At 42.7% G+C, this 18,677-nt stretch overlaps 1 protein-coding gene across 2 annotated transcripts in view; it reads right to left on the reverse strand.

The window, feature by feature from the left end:
- Positions 1-1,109: 1,109 nt before the first annotated feature.
- Positions 1,110-18,677, reverse strand: part of LOC124242078 (general transcription factor II-I repeat domain-containing protein 2) — a 56,325-nt gene continuing 38,757 nt past the window's right edge. The window contains exons 10-16 of one of the 2 annotated variants that reach the window (XM_046666630.1): positions 16,199-16,255; positions 11,504-11,566; positions 6,622-6,672; positions 5,577-5,660; positions 4,781-4,964; positions 4,395-4,423; positions 1,110-2,925 (exon numbers count right to left, since the gene is read on the reverse strand). In XM_046666630.1, the coding sequence (XP_046522586.1) occupies positions 1,322-2,925; positions 4,395-4,423; positions 4,781-4,964; positions 5,577-5,660; positions 6,622-6,672; positions 11,504-11,566; positions 16,199-16,255 (2,072 nt within the window). In that variant the 3' untranslated portion in view covers positions 1,110-1,321. Of the gene's footprint in view, positions 2,926-4,394; positions 4,424-4,780; positions 4,965-5,576; positions 5,661-6,621; positions 6,700-11,503; positions 11,567-16,198; positions 16,256-18,677 lie in introns of both variants that reach the window. The other variant, XM_046666629.1, reaches the window with a different exon arrangement.

Raw genomic sequence — 18,677 nt, forward strand, 5'->3', positions numbered from 1 at the left:
CCGGGGTTGGGTCATTTCCCATGTCTCAGGATATGCATTCAGGCTCCAGCTGGGCCGGGTGCCTTCCCAGGTAATGGCCTGCAGGTCGTCTCTCCCTCTGGCAGCCTCCCTTCATTTGTATCAAAGTCTTTTCTCCACTGCTTCCCGAATGGGCCACCAGGTCAGGGTCCTCAGCCTTTCTGCACCCTAGTCAGGTTAATTCCCCCCAATTTGGGAAGTATTCACAATTTTGGGTCACTAATTCGAGTGATGATAAAGATTAAGAACACAGAGGGATGGATGTGCCTTCAAATGACACCCCCCGGGGGAAAAAGCTACAAAGGAAAGGACGTTGGGACAACTGGCAAAACTGGAGCGTGAGCGGTAAACTCGATGAAAGAATTACATGAACGTTCGATCACTGGGGTTGGCGACTAAACCATGGTTACTATTCTTAGAAAATGTGCCCCGCAGAATTTAGGGGTAAACAATATATGTAACTTTCCTGCACGTGGCTCAGAAAAAAAATGATGCACAACGTTTATATACATACATTATAGATACAGACATTCAATCATACACACTGATAGGTAACGCTGTGCACACACACACACGCACACGAGACGGGGGAGAGAAAGCAAATACATGATAAAACACAGGGGTAAAATGTTAATATGAAAATCTGGTGAGAGGGCACATAAGTGTTATTTGTACTATTTTTATTTTTGCAACTTTTCTATAAATTTGAAATTATTTCAAAATAAAGCTAAAAAAAATAGACAACCTCGAAACCTCAACTTACTTTGCCTTGGAGAGCCTGTGTTATTTGTTTTGGGCTTTCCATTCTAAGTCCCACCTTTCTGGGTTCGTGGAGGCAGAGAGAGACAACACCGGAATCCTGCAGGGTGTGACTGCGTCTCCAGCTGAGGCACCTGAAACTGGGGACCATGTGAGACCACACGGGATATGATGCAAAAGGGGACAGGACAAATGTGTGCGCACGTGTCCCCCTCCACGAATACACACACTGTCTCTCTGTTTCTCTGTTGATTGATTTAAACTTCAAGACGGCAGCCCCAATGCCAATGGGTCAAGCAGGTCTGTGAATGAGTGAAACAGGCCAGGCATAGGAAAAGTCAACTTTCTCGATTTTTACTGGACTATGATAAAGCATAAAATGTCATACAAACAGGTATGATACTGCAAATTATATTTCTGAGTCAAAGTGGAAAAACTTGAAAAACAGAACATTTAATAATTCATTTTCTCAGCTCACAATCCCCTGGGTCTAGAGGATTCTGGTCTTACACCCCACGGGGCACTGCCAGGAGTGTGTTCTTCATCACGTCGTGATGTGGAGTACAGAGTCCCACTGGGAGTCCTTTAACTGGGAGCAGAACTTGGTTTTACTCAGTTTCATAATGGAAAACAGCTGCTCACAAATGTAGGTGCTCCCGAACATGGAGAGGATCTTCGCGCAGTGAGTTTTATATCTCGGGTAGCTACTCCAGAGGTATCTGTAGAATTCCGGTATCCCAACCTTGTCGTATTTAGTCTTCAGGACCGTGTTGCACTGCAGATCAATGACCTCCATCTGCAGCGCTTCAGGCACGCTCTCGATCTTCATGGAGAAGGGGGAGCTGAACAGGGTCAGCTCGCTTTCATAGAGTTTGAACTCAGACAACCTTTTCTGGAATTCAGTCTTTAATTCCACAATTTTGGGAATGTAGTTCAGGCCATCGCTTTCATTCCTGGAAACTGATTTCAGGGTGGGAAAGTGGGCCAGATTATTCCTCGCCAGATGAGTTTCCCAAAGACACAGTTTTGCCAGGAATGCCCGAATCAAGTCGTACATTTGCGTAACAATCTGTGAATGGCCTTGGAGAGAGATGTTCAAAGTGTTCAGGTGCGTCGTCATATCGACCAAGAAGGCCAAGTCTTTGATCCAATCTTGAGAGCTCAGTTGGGGCAAGGGCTTTCCTCTGGATGACATGAAGGAATCGATTTCTTCCAAGGATTCAAAAAATCTCTTCAGCACCAGCCCCCGGCTGAGCCACTTGATCTCCGTGTAGTACAGAAGGCTGCCATATTGGCTGTCCAGTTCATAAAGCAGCGTCGTGAACTCACTGTGGTTCACTCCGCGGGAGCATATCCAGTTCACCGAGTTGACGACCACACTCATGACGTGGTCCATCTTTAACTTCTGAGCACAGAGTGATTCCGGGTGAAGGATGCAGCACATGGACTTCAGATCTGAGCCCTTGCCAACCATCGCCACTTTGGACTTGAGTTTCGTAACAAGTCCGTCGTTCGCGTCTACCATCGCAGGGGTGCCCGTTGAGGCCACGCTTACTAATTTTGACCAGTCGATATTAAACTTTTTAAGACTTTTCTCAACCCTCAAAAATATCTCATTTCCAGATTTTGTACCTGTCATGGGCACTGTATCCAAAAGTTCTTCCGACACATCAAAATTCTCATCAACACCACGGATGAATATGGCCAACTGGGTGGTATTATTTATATCTGTGATCTCATCGATTGCAACAGAATATGCCACAAATGACTTGATTTTTTCACGTAGCTTCTCCCATAAGTGCCCGGCCACATCTTCTACAGGCTGCACGGCAGCAGCTTCAGCGGGACTCACATTTGCAAACCCTTGATTTTGCTCGGGACACACGATTTCTGAGGACCCCAGGAGATACTTCCTGAGGCCTTTTTTGAGCTCGTGAAGCTTCTCATCGCGCATCTTCTCGGTGTACTGGTCATAGTGCTTGCTGTGGTTGGTCTGATAGTGGCGTCTTAGGTTGTATTCTTTCGACACTGACATGCTCTGTTTGCATATTAAACAGGTCGGGATATTCTGCACGTCCACGAAGAAATATGCTCTCTCCCACTTCTCTTGAAATACACGGCCCTCCTGGTCTATCTTTCGTTTTCCCACTTTTGATAGAGACATGGACACAAGAAATATTTCACTTTTCTCTTAACTCTACTATTGGAAAACGAACAGCAAAAGCATGAGATGATGAAACTGAGAGAGAGAAAGCGGTGGTTAACTGGAGAATGCTCCTCCAGCCCCCAGGATAGCTGACAGCTCCAGCTGGAGGGAACATGGGCCCCCGTGGCTGGATCTTCAGATTTCTTTAAAAAACCCGGAAATTGATTTTTATGAACAAATCCCTGGCTTTTCAATGTTGGCTGCTATACTTATTCCCGTTTTTAAAAGGTATGTGAGCCAAACAAAGGCGTCTTTGGTGCCATTTAGCAGGACGTTTGCCACATCTGGTTTAAGCAGGAATCACTGGCAAGTACATTTACATTTTAAAGTACATTTTTTCACTTGATTCTCAAGAGAACCTTGAAATAGCAGAGAAGGGAATGGGCACAGAAGGCAGATGGCTTACTTGCTGTGAGCCATAAAAGTCTGTGGGGATGGCCACAGAAATGCACAGAAGGGACTTGTTCTCAATTTACAGAACCAGGCCACAGTGCAGGTGAGCTTTACTTCAAGACACACGGATCTAAAACTTCACCGGAAGGAAGTGCAGGCCGAGACAGAAAGCCAATTTTGTGGTGGCCTGGGGCTGGGGCTCCGGAAGGGGAAGTGACTGCAAACGAGCGGCAGGAATCTTTCAGGGGGTGACGGAAATGTCCTAATATTAGACTGTGGTGACAGTTGCACAACTCAGTAAATTTACTAAAAATCACTGAATTGTGTACACTCTACACAAGTGAAGTTCCTGGTATGTAAATTATGCCTCAAGAAAGCTATTAAAAATGTAAAATATCCTTTAGCAACCAGCAATAATAACTCAGCATTTTAAAAGAATACTTTAGTTTTCAAACTTTAAATCAGGAGGTCCCTTAGTGAGTGACTCAAACTCCTGAGGCCACCTCTCCATCTTCTGCTGCACTCACCCTCCAGGATAATGACTTGCCTGCAAGGACTCTGGGAGAAACGTTTAAAATATTTAACAAGATGTGACCTCAGCACAGGGAGCAAAGCCCGGCCGGGCCAGGCATCAGCTCTGGTTTTTTGAGCCTTGGGGAGTCTGGGGGTGGGGCTGGGGCGGTCTGGCAGATGACATGGAAAGGTTCAGTATTATGATGGGGGCCCTCTGCCATAAAGGACTCTCGCATAAGAGTGAGCCACACCACAGGTCACACACACAGTCTGATGCAGAGCAAGCGCCGCCAGACTGCTGTAGGAGGAAAAAACGCCTGGCTAAGAAAACTCAAGCAATGGAATTAAAGGCCTTTGTAACAAGCAGGAAAAGTACAACACACAGCACACGCAGCGTGCTTTGCTCAAGGCTCAAGGCTGGAGAAGCAAGGGCCCTGCATGTGCGCCCCGCGCCGCTGCACTCGGCCGGCGGGCTCTGGAGCGTCTTCGCGCCCGGGATACTCACCATTGCTGAGCTCGAGGCCTGGAAGCGGTCTGAAGAGAAAGAGACATTGGTGAATGCAAGAGTCCACTTTCCTCCCTCGTCCACTTAGTTCTATTCGATAACCTGTTGGGAACGTCAACCCTGCGCTCGGTGCGGCGGGAGATAAAACCAAGACAGGCTGCCCGTGACAGCGGAGACCGGACACCGACACGCAGCTCGCGGAGGTGGAACAGACGCCACGGGGAAGGCGGCCGCCCAGCAGTTGACGGCGGGACCCACCGCCCGCCTCCTGGGGTGAGAATCCCTGTGCTGCCACTTGACCGCCTTGGGCAAGTGAGGGTCTGCAGATTCGTCCTCATGACCGAGGTCATGAGGCCTTCCAATGACCTTTATATCTGCGATCTTACCTAATGACTGTGAATTTGATAAATTCTGCCGCATCCAAGATCCTTCGCATGGAGCTGATTTCCAGGTAACCGGGGGCTTTGAAGACCACCCCGGGCGGCATGCCATCGATGACCACACAGCCAGGGTTGAAGGTGATCTTCCTGTAGGGCACCTTCACGGGGAAGTCCACTCCGATTGCTTCACCTGCGATGAGACAAACAGCAAAAAGCCAGTTGAGTGTGTCACTTACTTTTCCCAAACCATGCTTTCCCTTTAGTGTCAAGATTTTAAAATCATTCACATCAAGTGATCAGCCATCATTTCTTTATTTTCCAGTGGTAGGACGATGTACAAATAATTTAATTGATTTTGAAATTGACAGTGGGTAGCACAGCAGACTCAGTTTCTCTACCCATAAACAGAGATCACCAAGGTATTTACCTGGAGAAGGTTTTTGTGAGGATTAAATGAGTAATCATGTGTTGAGCACTGATAACGATGCCCGGCCATGGTAAGAACTCAGTAAGTCAAAGGTAGCTATTATTAGTTTTTATTTTTATTCATTTTCTGGAATTGAGATTATATACAATGATATACAACACTGTATTAGTTTTAGGTGTACAACAAAGTGATTTGATACATGGCTAAAATTATTATTGTTGCTAGTGTTTCCATGAAAAAGCTCTTCTGTAAAAATACAGACTAATTTTCAGCATAGGTCCTTCACAGAAAGATAATTTCTTAGATAAAATATTCAATTAAAAAGAAGCATTTCAAGTACATGAATTTTAGATATGTAATGATACAAAAACTTACCAAATTTTCGGCTAAAGAGGTCATTGACTTGTTCTCTTAGTTGCTTTATCTTTTCAATACTTGGTAATCTTTCCTTCTCATTGTCTAAAAATAAACAAGCAAACTAGGGTTATTAATGTATTTGTCCCCAAGAAAGCTGTTGGAGGAAATGCCTGTTAGCACTGGAGAAAGCGCTTTACAGGCTTATCATTCAGTTTAGTTTTAGCAATAATTAAGCATTTTGGAAACTTGTAAATGGAAGCCATTACAGATGATGGGGAATTTTCCAAATTATGACACTATGTAAACACTACATACTACTTTTGGGAGTATTTTCCATATCATGCAAGACAAGGATGCTCACTTTCACCACAATTCTTCAACATTCTAATAGAAGTCCTGGCCAGTGCACTATGACGAGTAAAAGGAGTAAGATGCACTAGGGTTAGAAGGGAATATTTTTCAATACTTAAAAAATTTTTTATTCTACTTAATTTTGATTAACTAAAGCAATTATGTGGTTCAAAATTTAAGAGAAATGAAACAGTACACAGTGAAATGGCTCTCCCCCACCCCTATCTTAGCTCTGTTTCCCTCCCTGGAGGAACTACGTTGTTAGATTCTTTTGTGTCTCTCCAGATATGTTTTACATCCACATATTCAGAAAGGAAGATTACTTGATGGGCAGCAAACAAAGTCTAGTTCTGTGTTCAATTCCAATTTGACAGCAGCCAGTCCTTGGAGTTGCTGCCCTGAGGTGGGTCTTCCTGGTGATGCCTGCGCACAGCTGGCAGAAGCGGTCTGTCTGCCTAACTGTGTCTGATATGAGCAGGATATTCAGTGTTCAGCAACCTGCAGCATATTTTATATTCCAGAACTGTCAACCCTTAGCTGACAGGGTGAACTAGGCAAAAAAGTAACACCTCCAAGAGACTAACCCATGTCATGAAATGGTTAAAATATAACAATGAAAAATATAAAAGCAAATGAAAAATACAAATTATGATATATAAATTGTATAATATATAAAAAATAAATTATGATAAGGCCAGGTAAGCTTCCATACCTGGAACTGGCACCTGGACAATGTTGAGGTCCTCAACCCCTGCCGCGGAATCTGTAAGACGGGATGAGACGGTGTTTCCTTAAAACAGAAACTGAAATTTAGAACTAACAGAAATGAGGCCGGTTCTCCTCTAAAAACGTCAAGATGCTACTCTGATCAGAAGCCCAGGTTGAATTTTTTAAAATTCAGAGAAAATTTAGTTGCAGGATAGCGAGGTGGCTTGGCGTGGGCTGCCATCTGAGTCTCTGCGGTTTAATGCTGATGTCAAAGGGCTATGGGCACAGTGGCTTTTATTTATTCTTAGCCCCCAATACTTCAGTCAGTCTAATTTGATTTAAAAAGAAGGGTGGTAAAAAGTATATTTCCTTTGCTGTTATTCTCAGTTTAAAGGGGAGAAAAGGAAATAGGACATGTGAATGTGTCCACGAGGCCATCTATGACATCCCATGAAAAACGACTGAACAGACAGAGGCCCAGAAAGGCCCAGGCAGGCTTGAACAGTCCATGCAGAGTGGACAGTACCATGTTTCCTGGTCAACCGATAAACAGGACGTTCCCCTCACTTCTACGGAGGGAGCGTAAATGAGCCTGTCTGCTCCTTCGGGAGCTCAAGGCCCCATGCCAGCGGTCTGTGAATCAGTCATTTGAGTGTTTGAGATTCCGCATCTAAAGAGCAAGGCCTCAAAGGGACATAAGGAGCCACATCGCCAACAAAAGCCCTCAATTTTTTCTGCAGTGTCTTGTGCTGCTTCAAATGTAGAATTTTTGGAGGAAATGGGGGAAAATTTGCTACTCTTGACCTCAAAATTACTCTTTTTTCTGATCAATCTAATGAATCCTGGAAGGTCTGATCCTTAGCAATCAGGCTCAACATTAAGAGATTACTGAACTACTGTGAGTTTCCCTCATCACCTTGAAATGAGAAAAATCTTTTGGGGTGCTTAACACGTCTGAGCCTCCAGAAAACCCAGAACCAGTTCAGGTCATCAGAGTCAATGAAGAGATGGTGCCGGGAGAGAAGGCCTTAGGTTCTGATAAAGTGCTAATGTTCTATCATTAAAACAGGCTCCGCAAAATTTAAAAATCCGTCACAAAGGACACCAAGTATAATTTAAAAATTGATCAAAAGCTACTTATAATTAATGCATAAGTTGGCACTTAATCCATTTTAATGACCCTGCACATTTCAAACAAATACATGGCATTTTCACTAATGGGTCTGAGCCCTAACCCCTCCGACACGCCCCCTTTACACAGACAATGCCTTCTTTTGAGCTCACTCATCAATTTCCTCCTAAGTCAGTTTTAAACCGCTCCTCCGGCTCCATGATCTATGAACCATCCTTAAAACCCTTCAGATGAACGACAAGAACACACCTACAGATGGACTTCCAAACGCTTTAGTCCTTTGAACACTTGCTAGTGGCAAAATTGTTTGCCAAATAATTTATAGCTAATTTTTTGAAAAACTGCTATCCAGGACAAAAGGGGATTAGCCTACCCTCCCCACACAATCGTGATGCCCCAGAAGACAACAGCGCAGCACACAGGCCGCTGTGGGATCACTTCTATCGACTGGCATTCCAATCACTGCTGGACTTTGATTCTAAACATGGCACTTTTCTCTTTATATTCTTAAAAGTGCTTTAAGGCAACAACTCAAATATCCATCAATGGAAGAATGGATAGACTCTGATTTACACGCACAATGGAATATTATTCAGCCTTAAAAAGGAAGTTCTGACATATGCTGCCACATGGATGACCCTTGAAGATCTGAAGTGAAAGAAGCCAGACACAAAAGGTCACATACTGTGCAATTCCATCTATGGGAAATATGTAGAACACGTAAATCCACAGAGACAGAAAGTAGATTAGTGTTGTTAGGGGCTAATGGAGTGGGAGGGGGTAGGGGAGGCACTCTTAATGGGTTTTCTTTTGGGGAAATGAAAATGTTTGGAACTAGATGGAGATGATGGTTGTACAACACTGAATGCAGTGAATTGTTCACTCTGAAATGGTTAATTTAATTTAACTTATTTATTTATTTATTTTTGAGGAAGATTAGCCCTGAGCTAACTACTGCCAATCCTCCTCTTTTTGCTGAGGAAGACCGGCCCTGAGCTAACATCCGTGCCCATCTTCCTCTACTTTATACGTGGGACGCCTACCACAGCATGGCTTTTTGCCAAGCGGTGCCATGTCCGCACCTGGGATCCGAACCGGGGAACCCTGGGTCGCTGAAGTGGAATGTGTGCACTTAACCTCTGCGCCACCGGGCTGGCCCCTGAAATGGTTAATTTTATTTTAATTTCACCTCAATAAAAAATGTTTTAAGTAATTTAAGCCATTCCTTTCACGGAATTTTAAGGAAAACAAATTTCACTGTATGGCTCAGAATGGTGGTACCCAATGCCATGTTGAGGCCTTAAGGTGACTTTGAAACTGGGCCATGTAAATATCATATTTTATCCATAAACACACTCAGGCCCCACTGACTTCAGGTACAGAGGAACCAGCATAAATCCATTCTCATTAATGGAAAATCCATCTGAAAATATGCACCCTCCTGGCTGTGGGCAGGGACATCATCCCTGGATAGGAAGCATCTTCTCCGTGCTCAGTTACCCTGATGGCATCGCCACATAATTTCCAGGAAAGCCGTCAGGGCTAAAACATGGCAGAAAGGCCGGCCATTTGCACAGACTCTATCCATATGTGGACTGTTCCCCTTAAGACTTAAGTAATATATGCTCACTGTGGAGAATTAGAGACATCCCAAAAGGGATAAGGAAGAAAGGTCACGCCAAGCATGATTCCACTACTGCTGGCAGACTTTCTTTTTTTGTATTCTCTTCTGTTTTTCTTTCTACATAATAATTTTTCTAATCAAAATCAAGATCCTACTGTAAATTATGATTTCTTTTGGTCCCCCTTCATCTTGTTTATAACTCTTCTCTTTTCTTTAAAGATTGGCACCTGAGCTGACATCTGTTGCCAATCTTTTTTTTCTCTTCTTCTCCTTCTTTCTTCTTCCTTCTTCTTCTCCCCAACCCCCCACCCCAAGTACACAGCTGTATATTCTAGTTGTAGGTCCTTCTGGCTCTGCTGTGTGGGACACCGCCTCAGCGTGGCTTGACGAGCAGTGCTAGGTCCACGCCCAGGATCCAAACCGGCAAAACCCTGGGATGCCAAAGTGGAGTGTGTGAACTTAACCACTCAGCCACAGGGGTGGCCCCTGTTTATAACTCTTCCTGAGCCAGACAGTTTTGTTGTACACTGAGTACACTGAGAGCATATTTCCCAGTGGACCACCACGACCCATTCTAACTGCTGGGCACTGGCATTGCACCCATTTTTTCTTTGTTGTAAATGGTGATGAGAGAGGCTTTTTCCCCCTAAAACAATCAACTTGATGAAACCATTCTTAGAATTCAAATAAACAAAGTAAAAATGGAAGAATCAAATCAGGATGGCAACATTCATTAAGTCTCAAAATTCCCCCAATCGTGGCAAAACCAGTTCAGACCCTGTGATGTTTCATGGGAAATAGTATTCTCTCTCAATAAAAGAACTCAGGGAAAAAAAAGGTAAATACAACTTCCAAGGGATGTTTATTTTAAAAGCATAATTTGTAGAGTTTATCCACCTCTTTCCAAACACTGCCATCTTCTTAGGTTGTGTTTCTGATGGAAAAATCATAAAATTGCAAATTAAAAGAAAAAGTAATTTCAAGCCTTTTTTTTTTTCCCCAGGGGAAGATTCGCCCTAGGCTAACACCTGTTGCCAATTTTCCTCCTTTTTTCTTCTTTTTCCTCCCGAAGCCCAGTACATAGTTGTGTATGGTTGTAAGTTCTTCTGGTTCTTCTATGTGAGCCACCACCACAGCATGGCTACTGACAGACGAGTGGTGTGGTTCCATGCGTGGGGAACTGACCCAGGGCCGCTGAAGCAGAGCACGCAGAACTTTACCACTAGGCCATTACGGCTGGCTCAAAATTGCAATTTTTTGTTATTTGATAATCAGATTTTACTAATTCAAAATCACATCTGTTCAGGTGAGTGAGATTTTATGGAATGCTAGGATAGAATTATATACCTAATGACATTAATTCTGAGACCTTGTAACATTATTAGATATATAAAATCAAAGCACTCACATTAGGAAGACACTATGGACCAGCTCATGTTCCAGGAGCAGAGAGGAAAATACTTTTTAGCAGATGACTAAGTAGCTCACAACGAAAGCAAACAGGCACATTCTTTTAAGTAAATGGGCTGAAAATCTACAAATACCAGGATACATGGTCTCATTCATTTCCCTGAAAAATCAAAAAAGTTTCCAAAAAAACTTTCAAGTGTAAAGAATATCTTAGAATATGTTTATAACTATTGGGTGTGGCTTTTAAATAAACACATGCACAAAAAACCAAACAGGTTCCATGTCAACGTAAGTACTTTAAAGAAAAGCATCTTACATGGTGGATCTCAAAAACTAAATCTTGGTTAAACCACACTTTGAACACTTTAGATACTTGCGCTTACACTGAGCTCACTGATTCCAGGCCCAGGGCTGTTCTTTTTGAACTCTATCACACAGAGGGGGAGAGGGCATGTTTCCAAGTGAACCAGCCTTTTCCCCTCCATCGCCCCGTCCCCCTTCATCCTTTCCTCTCTGGGGCAGAGCACACCTCGGTCCCACGTTTGCATGGCCTAATTCTCTTGTCTACAAAGCCCAGGGCACCGTGTGCTTGGTGAGCACAGGCCAGCTCCGGTCATACAAACACACACATCAATTTCAATCTCTCCCCCACGATGATTCTTTAAGAAGGGACGAAAACCATACTTAGCGGTGTGACTGCGACAAGGCTTTTGGACTAACCTTCAGTTTTCACCTCAGCTTCGGGGTCCTCACTCGTTTCTGGAGGGACAAGCTGAGTAGAATCTTGAAAAGAAAATTTCTAAAATGACATTCATTATTATGGATTCACATGTCCCAACATTTCACTGCTCCTATACCAAAAAGGTAGCTTATCCTGGCATTTTAAATACATTTCACACTTAAGAAACATAAAGGTAATTTTAATTTTGCTGGGATAATAGGGTCACAAGGATAATCTTATAAGAGATGAGGGGAGATAGGAAACTTTCAGATATTATCCAATAATCCACAGTTACCCACAGGAATGGACACAGAGTAGCCTTCTATTAGAGCTAACGGCATTCTTAGGGGCACAGTGTTTTCTTGTTGTCATCAGGAATTACTAGGATAAAAAGAAAGCCATTTGCTTTGGTCAACAGCTCCCCTCTCATCCTGCCCACAGCCCCTGGGTGACTCACGGTCTGTTATCACACGGACGCGCAATCAGCCTTTCTGGCAGACAAGAATGATGACACATACATTAAGTTCTTCTACACACAGACAAAAGCCTGACCAGGTTATCCCTCCTAACTCTAGCGCATTTTAGAAAGATCTGCCAAAGCTTACATTAATTGTTAGCAAAGAAAGAAAGACCAGAACTCAAATCTAATGTAGCTGTATTGAAATGGTACTTTCGTAATGTAAGATATAACCTTTGGGGGGACATGGGTGAAGGTGCACCAGACCTCTCTGTACTATTCTTGCAGCTTCTTTTGAATCTATAATTCTTTCTTTCTTTCTTTTTGTGAGGAAGATTGGCCCTGAGTGAACATCTGTGCCAATCTTCCTCTGTTTTATGTGGGATGCCACCACAGCATGGCTTGACCAGTGGTGTGTAGGTTTGCACCTGGGATCCGAACCTGTGAACCCCAGGCTGCCAAAGCGGAGTGTGTGAACTTAACCACTACACCTCCGGGCCAGCCCCTATAATTATTTCAAAGTAAAAAGTTAAAAAAAAATCAAACTAATTCAGCTCTATTGTAAATGGACTTTCCACTCTACTGTGATAATAAAAATCTCTGCAGAAATTAAGTATTTCAAAGGCTAACATCCAATGGAATCTTTCTGACTCTCACTCAACACGAATTCTACAACTGACCACCAGGTTTTCTTCTTTCTAAATACGTTCTATCAAAAAAAAGCAATGACCAAACAATGTCTTAACAGGCTTTAACAAAGGGAAGTAAAATGATGCAAGGGAAGAACAGATTTCAACTGAATTCAAAGTAACTGTCCTGCCCCACATTCAGAGAAGGTCAGAGATCGCAATGAAGGAAAAGAAAAGAAATGAAAAATAAACAGAAGAATTCCGACACACGCTACAACATGGATGAACCTTGTGGACATCAAGCTGAGTGAAATAAGCCCGTCACAAAAGGACAAATGCTGTATGATGCCACTTACATGAGGTGCCTAGAGCAGTCAGATGCACAGAGACGGAAGGAGGGGGTGGTTGCTAGGGGGAGGGAGGGAGGGGGCGGGGAGGTGGTGGTGTAATGGGGACAGATCTGCAAAATGGGAAAGTTCTGGAGATCTGCTTCACAACAATGTGAACATACTTGACACTACTGAACTGTGCACTTAGCAGAGGGTAAGCTGGCAAACTTTACGTGATATGCTTTTTACCACAATAAAAAATACATACTTTAGAAAAATAAACAGAAGTTAAATAATGCCAGAGCAACTTGTCTTCTGGGTTGAAAGCCATCAAGTTCCAGAGGACTCATTTTCTGAGTGAAGGAGCAACGCTGAGACTGGGCTCTATGATAGTAGGCTCCCTGGCAAAATTGGTCAAAATTCTTCTAGGTCAGAGAACTGGACAAACTGCTCAGTGGGCCGCTGGAACAGTCCTCCACAATAAAGACCTCCAGACCCCCGAAATCACAGAAGCTAGTAAAAATGACCACAAATCAGTCCTTTGGAAAATGCTTTTGACTTAGGGGAAAATACAAATCATTGTGGTACTAAGACAGATAGACAGCTCCTAAAAGCAAGATCGTCTCGCCTATAAACTGACAAAGATGTTCCATGCCTCCAGGTTTGGAGAGGAGATTTCCCTTATGAATTTTACCTTGGACATCTGTGAACCATTTGAGTTCAGGCCTTAAATACAACGCTCAAGATCGATATATGAATGGAGGGAAGTACTGTCAAACTTTACTTCTAACTCAAGAATTTCCTAAAATACTTTTTCAACTCTGTTCAAAATGAAAGAAAGCAACAAATGGTGCCAAGAAGAAGTTTTCTCTTCACTTAACTTCCATATCCGGGTGCTTTAAGGAGAATCATTTACAGATGGGAAAGGAAGAGAGCAATGGAGTTCTAACACCATATGTTAGGACTAGACTCAGCCAGTTTTCTAAGAAAGCACGCCAGGAAGCCGCCTTCTTTATGTTCAGACGTGTGTTTTAAAAGAGTGTGTTCTTCAAAATGGGCATAGAAGGAAACTACCTCAACATAATAAAGGCCATATACGACAAACCCATAGCCAACATCATACTCAATGGGCAAAAACTGAACGCCATCCCCCTGAAAACAGGAACGAGACAAGGATGCCCTCTATCACCACTCTTATTTAACATAGTACTGGAGGTCCTAGCCAGAGCAATCAGGCAAGAAAAAGGAATAAAAGGAATCCAAATAGGGAGGGAAGAAGTGAAACTCTCGCTGTTTGCAGACGACATGATCTTATATATAGAAAACCCCAAAGAATCCATTGGAAAACTCTTAGAAGTAATCAACAACTACAGCAAAGTTGCAGGGTATAAAATTAATTTGCATAAATCAGTAGCATTTCTATACTCCAGTAATGAACCAACAGAAAAAGAACTCAAGAATACAATACCATTCACAATAGCAACAAAAAGAATAAAATACCTTGGAGTAAATTTAACTAAGGAAGTGAAGGACCTATATAATGAAAATTTCAAGGCCTTTCTGAGAGAATTGGATGACGACATAAGTAGATGGAAAGACATTCCATGTACATGGATTGGAAGAATAAACATAGTTAAAATGTCCATTCTACCTAAAGCAATCTACAGATTCAACGCCATCCCAATCAGAATCCCAATGACATTCTTTACAGAATTAGAACAAAGAATCCTAAAATTCATATGGGGCAACAAAAGACCCCGAATTTCTAAAGCAATCCTGAGAAAAAAGAACAAAACGGGAGGCATCACAATCCCTGACTTCAAAACATACTACAAAGCTACAGTAATCAAAACAGCATAGTACTGGTACAAAAACAGGTGCACAGATCAATGGAACAGAATTGAAAGCCCAGAAATAAAACCACACATCTATGGACAGCTTATCTTTGACAAAGGAGCTGAGGGCATACAATGGAGAAAAGAAAGTCTTTTCAACAAATGGTGCTGGGAAAACTGGAAAGCCACATGTAAAAGAATGAAAATTGACCATTCTTTTTCACCATTCACCAAAATAAACTCAAAATGGATCAAAGACCTAAAGGTGAGACCTGAAACCATAAGGCTTCTGGAAGAAAATGTAGGCAGTACACTCTTTCACATCAATATTAAAAGGATCTTTTCGGACACCATGCCTTCTCAGAGAAGGGAAACAATAGAAAGAATAAACAAATGGGACTTCATCAGATTAAAGAGCTTCTTCAAGGCAAATGAAAACAAGATTGAAACAAAAAAACAACCCACTAACTGGGAAAAAATATTTGCAAGTCATATATCTGACAAGGGCTTAATATCCATAATATATAAAGAGCTCTCGCAACTCAACAACAAAACATCAAACAACCCAATCAAAAAATGGGCTGGAGACATGAACAGACATTTCTCCAAAGAAGATATACTGATGGCCAATAGGCACATGAAAAGATGCTCATCATCGCTCATCATCAGGGAAATGCAAATCAAAACTACACTAAGATATCACCTTACACCCGTTAGAATGACAAAAATATCTAAAACTAATAGCAACAAATGTTGGAGAGGTTGTGGAGAAAAAGGAACCCTCATCCACTGCTGGTGGGAATGCAAACTGGTGCAGCCACTATGGAAAACAGTATGGAGATTCCTCAAAAAATTAAAAATAGAACTACCATACGATCCAGCCATCCCACTACTGGCTATTTATCCAAAGAGCTTGAAGTCAGCAATCCCAAAAGTCCTGTGCACCCCAATGTTTATTGCAGCACTGTTTACAATAGCCAAGACATGGAAGCAACCTAAGTGTCCAGCAACAGATGAATGGATAAAGAAGATGTGGTACATATATACAATGGAATACTACTCAGCTGCAAAACAGAACAAAATCATTCCATTTGCAATAACATGGATGGACCTTGAGAGAATTATGTTGAGTGAAATAAGCCAGCAAGAAAAGGATAATCTGTGTATGACTCCACTCATATGAGGAATTTAAAATTATGGACTAAGAACAGTTTAGTGGATGCCAGGGGAGAGGTGGGGTGGGGGGTGGGCACAAAGGGTGAAGTGGTGCACCTACAACATGACTGACAAACATTAATGTACAACTGAAATTTCACAAGATTGTAAGCTATCAATAACTCAATAAAAAAATAAAAATAAAAAAATAAAAGAGTGTGTTCTTTATAAAATACTGAAACCAAAAAAAAAAAAAAGAGAGAGAGACAAAATGCCTCATTTTTCTAACCTTCCATTGGTAATTCCATTTCTATTACTTCACTGCTCCCCGAAGAATGATGGCTTTCTGAAAGGAAAGCAAACAACATATTACAAAAAGGCAGAAATACAAATTAAAAAAAGAAATTATTGAAAACAATTCAAGACTCGCACAGGAATGTACATGAAATACTTTGACTCCTTGAAATAAAATTCACACAAATGATCGTTTCTTCACGTTTTTTCTTTGTCATTGTACTTGTACTTCGGAAAAATTCCAAATATACAATAGCAGAGAGATGGTCTAAGGAAACCACGTGCCCATCCCCCAGCGCCAACAGTCATCAGCTCACGCAATCCTGTGTCTTCTGTGCCCACCCCACCCCCACCGTCCGTCCACGGGAAATCCCAGATATGGCAGAACTCAGTGCACAAACACCGCGTACGCACAAACGCACAAGTAAGACGTAACAACTTTCACCACAACATCATGACGACTCCCCCAAGGACCAATTATTCTTTATCATCATCTAATATATCGTCATTGTTCAAATTTCCTCCATTATCTCATAAATGTCTTTTTATTTTAAAAAAAAAACCCTTTATATTTGGAAATAGTTTTAAACTTATAGAAAAGTTGCAAAAATAAAATAGTAAAAGAAGATCCATATACCCTTTACTCAGATAACATAATGTTAATGTTTTACCATTTTCCTTTATCATTTGTAATCTCTCTCCCCCATCATCTGTCTATAGATACAAATGTATATTTATATACTTTTTTTTCTGAACCATCCGAGGGAAAGTTACACACATCAGGGCCCTTTATCTCTAAATACTTCAGTGACTATTTCCTAAGAATAAGGATATCCTTTCACGGTCACAGGACAGTTAGAAAAATCACAGCGCGTAACACTGAGGCATTTTTATCTGTCCCACCGCTTGTATTCCAGTGTTGTCGGTTGCCCCAAATGTCCTTTCTAGCTCTTTCCCTTTCGGTGCAGGATCTGGTTTGGGGGTCAGGTGTTGCTTTCCATTGTCACATCCCTTCAGTCTCCTTTAATCTGAACAGTTCCATAGTCTGTCTGTGATTTTTATGGCATTGCCATTTCCTAATATAGACCCCCTTCCCCACCCTTTTCCCCCCAATCAAATGTTCCTCATTTTGAGTGTGTCTGATGTTTCCTCATGATAAGATTCAGGTTTCAGGGGCCGGCCCGGTGGCGCAGCGGTTAAGTTCACATGTTCCACTTCTCGGCAGCCCGGGGTTCACTGGTTGGGATCCCAGGTGTGGACATGGCACTGCTTGGCAAAAGCCATGCTGTGGTAGGCATCCCACGTATAACGTAGAGGAAGAGGGGCATGGATGTTAGCTCAGGGCCAGTCTTCCTCAGCAAAAAAGAGGAGGATTGGCAGTAGTTAGCTCAGGGCTAATCTTCCTCAAAAAAAAAAAAAAAAAAAAAAGATTCAGGTTTTGCATTATAGCCAGAACGCTGCCTAGAGGCTGGTGTGTCCTTCTCAGGGTACCACGTCTGGAGGCATGTGAGGTCTGCTACAGACATTTTTATGTTTGTGTCCCCCAAATGCCTATGTTGAAATCTACCCCTTAGTGTGATGATATTGGAGGTGGGGCCTTTGGGAGGTGATGAGGTCAGAAGGGTGGAGCCCTCAAGAATGGGATTAGTGCCCTCAGAAAGAGGCCCCAGAGAGCTCCCTTGTCCCTTCCACCATGTGAGGACACAGCAAGACGGCAGCCATCTATGAATCAGGAAGCGGGCTCTCACAGACCCCAGATCAGCTGGCACCTTGAGCTTGGACTTCCAATAACTGTGAGCTTCCAAAACCGTGAGGAATGAACGTCTGTAGTGTGTAAGCCCCCAATCTACGGGATCCTGTTCCAGCAGCCCTGGTGGACTAAGGCAGTGTCCATCTGTCCCTCACTGGGGATGTGCATTTTGACCACCCAATCAAGGTGTTATTTGATTTCCCCACGGTGTAATTACTGTTTTTCCCTCCCGCTTGCAACTAACAAGCAGACTGTGGGGAGAAACTTTAAGACCATGTAAATATTCCACTCCTTTTCTAAGTTTCTCTCTAGATTTACCATCCACTGATGATTCCTGTTTGAGCCAATCTTTTATTATAATAGCTGGAAAACTAGGATTTTCCAATTCCAGCAGTGTTCCTTTCCGGGGACCATTCGTCATCTGGCATTCCAGGGGAATTGGTAAATGTCTTTGCAACTGGTTTGCTAAAATCAGGATTGCAGCAAAACCCCCTCATTGCATTTGGTTGAAATGTCTCTTACATCTCTTTTCTATAAAACAGATTTCTGGGGCTGGCTCCGTGGCTGAGTGGTTAAGTTTGCGTGCTCCGCTGCAGGCGGCCCAGTGTTTCGTTGGTTCGAATCCTGGGCGCGGACATGGCGCTGCTCATCAAACCACGCTGAGGCAGCGTCCCATATGCCATAACTAGAAGGACCCACAACGAAGAATATACAGCTATGTACC

This window comes from Equus quagga, chromosome 7 (genome assembly GCF_021613505.1).
Source record: "Equus quagga isolate Etosha38 chromosome 7, UCLA_HA_Equagga_1.0, whole genome shotgun sequence".
Taxonomy (NCBI): Eukaryota; Metazoa; Chordata; class Mammalia; order Perissodactyla; family Equidae; genus Equus; species Equus quagga.